The sequence below is a fragment of the Phaseolus vulgaris genome, chromosome 2 (genome assembly GCF_000499845.2).
Source record: "Phaseolus vulgaris cultivar G19833 chromosome 2, P. vulgaris v2.0, whole genome shotgun sequence".
Classification (NCBI taxonomy): domain Eukaryota; kingdom Viridiplantae; phylum Streptophyta; class Magnoliopsida; order Fabales; family Fabaceae; genus Phaseolus; species Phaseolus vulgaris.
The window spans coordinates 13,930,211-13,935,389 of record NC_023758.2 but is presented as its reverse complement, the minus strand read 5'-3'; the positions used below and the strand labels follow the sequence as shown (position 1 = coordinate 13,935,389).

The 5,179-nt window shown below is 34.7% G+C and overlaps 1 protein-coding gene across 1 annotated transcript; it reads left to right on the top strand.

The window, feature by feature from the left end:
- The first annotated feature begins 292 nt into the window (after positions 1-292).
- On the top strand, positions 293-4,776 carry LOC137810761 (sphinganine C4-monooxygenase 1). The gene is made up of 2 exons (XM_068612182.1): positions 293-1,193; positions 3,914-4,776. Exons 1-2 carry the CDS (start codon positions 969-971, stop codon positions 4,466-4,468), a joined length of 780 nt encoding a protein of 259 aa, XP_068468283.1. The 5' UTR covers positions 293-968; the 3' UTR covers positions 4,469-4,776.
- The last annotated feature ends 403 nt before the right edge of the window (positions 4,777-5,179 follow it).

Here is a 5,179-nt window from a genome sequence, read left to right as displayed (position 1 = left end):
ATTCAGTAGAGTTATAATTAATCTTGCAGATTTTGAGAAAAAGAAGTATACGTTGACCCGTTAAGGATATTGGCGTATAGATTAAATAAACAGATTAAAATATAAGTTATCATAATTTAAGCATACCAAAATAACTATAGAAATATAGACACAAAGTGCAATATATGTATATTTAGAGAAATTATATAATTATAATATGTGTAGAAATGATTTTTTTGTCTAAAAAATAAACTATTTTCTTAATTTGGAAGTAGTATGTTTGTTTAGTTAAAGGATTTTATACAGAAAATAAGAACGGAACAGCATCCGTTGTGAATTCTGATTGTTCTTCGTCGTTTGTCGCGCATAACTGACTGACTCTCTGTCAATTCAAACGGCCACACATTCAAAACAAGTTCCCCACCTTAACCGGTCAAACTCGGCGTCGTTTCGATAATCCCATAAAGCCCAGTTTCCAATCCTCTGCAAACGCGCCCACACAAATCCCCTACTCCAAACCTATTAAAAAACAGTTTCCTCTAACCAACTCCACTCGCTTTTTGACATGAGCGAGGGAACCACTGTAACCTCTTACACCCCCACGCACAAGATCGCACGATATTTTCTTTCCCAAAGCGTGAAGAGTCACGACCCTGCAAGCATTTTTCGACATTTTCTTTCTCGTTTCTCTCTCTCTCTTTGGAATCTTCCTTCTGCGCGGAACCCTAACTCTGTTATGTACCTACCCATTATTTAATTGGGTCGTTTGTATAATTGGGGTTGCCGGCTTAACCAATCAATCATTTGGGGTTGGAGGAGCAAGAGGAGTGAGGGGTTCAGTTTTACGATTTTTAATTAGGGTTCTTTATTTCGTGCCGCTCCTGTTATTTCTTGCTTCTCTGAAATTGATGCAAATTTTGGGTCTGGTGGGTGATTGTTAAATCAAATCGACGAAAAATATTGTTTTTTTCTTCGTCTGGGGCGGTGGAATGGATTTGGGTGTTTCTGATGAGATGTTAGGCACTTTTGTGCCTTTAGCGGTTTACTGGATTTATTCTGGGATTTACGTTGTTTTGGGGTCGTTTGCTGAGAGTTATCGGTTACATTCGAAGCAGGAAGAGGACGAAAAAAATTTGGTGTCAAAGGGTGCTGTGGTTAAAGGTGTTCTCCTCCAACAACTAGTTCAGGCCGTGGTTGCAACCGTCTTGTTTGCGGTAAGGTTTTTGAGGTGTGATAAGTTGGCAGTTTCTTTAGTGCTTTGTTTTTATGTGAATGATTTTTTACGAGAAGATGCATTAATGAAGTCAATCTTGCATTCCCAAAACGGCTTTTAAGATGTTTAATTGCTCAACACGTTTATGTTTTGGCTCCTTTATGTCTTTTGGGTAATGCTAGACGCCATACACCTGGCAAAGGGTTTTCGTTACTTTTTGGTTGGGTTGTGTTTATTATGTTACAAGAAATACTCTTAAAGATTTTGTGTTTGATCTAGTATGGCGTGTAATACTGATGTCTTTTTTTTTTCTTTTTCTTTTTATTATGGTAAGGTTTGATTGCTATTTGGCATATGTGAGTTTAGTACTCTATTCTCCATTGGAGGTTGAAAATGTAGTGCGTGTTTGATTGAATTGTTGTTTGACCTATATGTTTATCATAGGCTACTTCATAAGGGATAGTGTGTGGCTATAGATACTTTAATGGGTTGATCTTGTTGCCTTTTCTTAGTGGTAGTAAATATGCTATTACCCCAAAACGAGTTTCTTCCCTTAAAAAAAGGTGACGTGTGGTGAGCTCCACAGAAATAAAGTTTCTTTGAGGGGTGGATGGTGTTTGTTTTGCACCGATTGAGCAAAAGGTATAGAAAATCGGTAAAGGTAGATCGAAGTAGATTGCATGATTTTAGTCCAGTGAAAAGGAGAAGAGAGAGACCAAACGTTGGAAGAAGTTGGCGAGGGAAATCTTAGGCTAAATAACAAGTCTTGAAGCTTTGGCTTTCAACCATGTCAAACTGGGTTAAGGCCTAATAGTTGTTGGGTGTTTGGTGGAAGGAAAAAAAATTCATTCAATGGTTAGAATCTCTATTTGATTGGTCTTAAGTTTAACATGGGAAATTATTTATTGTAGTATTGAATGAGCATATAAGGTAATGTAATAATGTGGTATTTTTACAGCATAAATAACATGTTTGGAAAAAAGCTCCTTTCCAAATTTCCGCTGTTTTTTTTAATGAAAAATAAGTTCTTTATAAAATAAAATGAGCTGCATATTTGGAACATTAGTTGAAATGTAATAATTTTTTTCCTCTGACAAATAAAGTCTTTTCATGATCTGAAAATTTGTAGCTTATGATTATTTTCTAACAGCTTTTCCCTTTTAGCTTGAAACACACTCTTATGTAAAATCTGAACTTTTTTCTTATATCTAATAAAAAATTAATTATTTTAGAACTACAATTTTAGCAAACTTATCCTAGCGAACTGATTTTTATTATAATTAACTATTGAAATTATCTAATTTTCACAACTGTCCCAATCACATCCGATAATTTAACTTATCTCCCAGCTTGGGAAAGTTAGATTCCTATCACATTAGAATTACTTTGTGAGAAACATGTAAAAAAAATTCTTGGGAAACAATGTTTCCTAGTAATTATATATTTTTTAAATAATAAATAAAATGAGAAACAAACATTTTCAACGTCTAACTCCTGGGAAACTAAATATTTTTCTTGTACCAAATATCTCCTTAGTGTCCTCTTCTGCTTCCCCTGACTAAAGAGACATATGCTCTTGTTTTCATCTTTATAATTCTTTTAGTGCTCCTCTTTTGCTTCCCCTGACTATAGAGGACGTTGAAAAGTATTATGAATATATACTAATAGTAGTATTCTGTTTCCCTAATATAAAAATAATATCCTAATGGATTTTTCACTTATTTGCTGTTTGACTGAAGTATGTCGAGCCATTGTTTTAAAGAGGGACCGACTTAAGAAGTTATGACCAAGAAAAGAATAATTAAATTTTCACATGCATGACATTTGTAAGAAATTTAATATATTTTCTTATAAGCCAGAAGAAATATATAATTGTATAAAGTATTATTAAAGAAAGTTAAAGTATTGCCTTTAAAATAAAATGTTATAATTAACAATGTTAAATATAGAACAGAATTAAAATATTCCCCACTCCCTCTGCCCCTGGTAACCTTAATCTTTCTTGAGTAAGAAACAAATTAAGTAAAATAATCCAGCTTTAATGAAACTGTTTGCCTATTGCACAGTTATCCGAGCTTTGGTATGTATGCATTGAACACTTATAAGAGAAATGTTGTTGTTCATATCTAGCTTTAGTAGTATTGCTTCTTGTGGTCTCATCCCTAAAATATTCTTTGATACTACAAGAAATTCACTAGGACAGAAAAATTACCAGTTGATGGAAGAATGAGGAATCCTCCTGACCTGACCATAAGGACATCATACAAAACAACAGTGAAAAAGGAGGAAATCATTGGACCAACCTAGTATATCTGTTAGGCGGACCTGTCGAAAAGGCCATGGGCCTTGCACCAAATGAAAAGGCCTACGTTTATACCAAGTCTAACATATACCATTTTGATAACTTTAAAAATGTGAGGTTTGCATTTTTAAGTATCCCAAAAAATGTAAATAAGGATTTGTTTTGGTACTCTAATGGTTACTACAAGCTGTTCGTCCCTTTTAATATTGAAATAAAAGTTGTGAACTGTTACCAACATTAACTGACTATGCTAAAACAATTGAACCAATTTAAAGGTCTGCATTTGCAAACTATGGAGTGTTCTATTCTGTATAATTTTATCATGTAACTCATTGATCCAATCGTAGGTTTTGTGTTTAATATCGGACATGTGATTGGTTCTGGATGACAATTGTAATTGATTTTTGTTAATTGTGTAGCTGACAGGAAGTGATAGCCAAAACACTACCAGCCAGAATACTTCTCTACTTGTTTTAGCAAGACAAATTGTTACTGCCATGCTTGTAATGGACGCATGGCAATACTTTATGCACAGATACATGCATCACAACAAGTTCCTATACAAACATATCCACTCTCTGCATCACAGACTCATTGTACCCTATTCATATGGAGCTCTATACAATCACCCTGTTGAGGGGCTTTTGAATGACACTGTTGGTGGGGCTTTATCTTTCCTAGTTTCAGGGATGAGTCCTCGAGCCTCCATCTTCTTCTTCTCATTTGCTACCATTAAAACGGTGGATGATCACTGTGGCTTATTGCTCCCTGGAAACCTTTTCCATATATTTTTCAAAAACAACTCGGCCTACCATGATGTACACCATCAGCTCTATGGCAACAAGTACAACTTCTCACAGCCATTCTTCATTATGTGGGACAAAATCTTGGGTACCTACATGCCATACACGTTGGAGGAGAGGGAAGGTGGTGGTTTTGAAACCAAACCTTGCAAAGATTACAAGGATGATTAACTTTTTAGCTTGATGAGCATTTTTTATCTGTACTAGTATCGTTTTCCCTTGTTATGAGCAGCACTGCCAAAGTGATCATGTGATGCCTGTATATACATATGATGTGTCCTGTTCTATATTTTTATTTTTGTTTCCCCTATGTCCATACTAGATAGACATAATAAAGGAAATTGAGTTGCTACCTATTACCATTTGATTTTCACACTTGTATTGCTTGCTGCTACACTCATAGTTATACCTTGTATCCCTGATGTCTTACGATGTTTAACTTGCCTACGAATGCAAATCTTTTGATATCCTTATCCTAATACTTAATTTGTCTTGCTGGATTTTGTCTCTGCTTCTATTTTCTAGCAGGGTTATTTAATGAATATTGTATCTGTAAATGGACCTGTATCTAATCATGTACAGGGTGGACCCTTTACTTTTTATGATTGAATGAGATAGATCAATGAATGTATCTGCTAACCATTTGTATTGTAGTGAACTCTTAATTGTTTGTGGGGGAAGACGTGTATCATGACAAGAAAAAAATGCCAAATTTGCTTAAGCTTCTCCTTTCTCAAGCAATTCAAATGTCTCACCGTATAGGCACAAAATTTAACAAAAATTTTAATGTCTTTTGTTTCCTTTCTACCTTTTTCTCATGACAGACACTCTTTTGAAAACACAAGAATTAGGGTTTTTTATGGAAACACCCAGGTTTAAAAT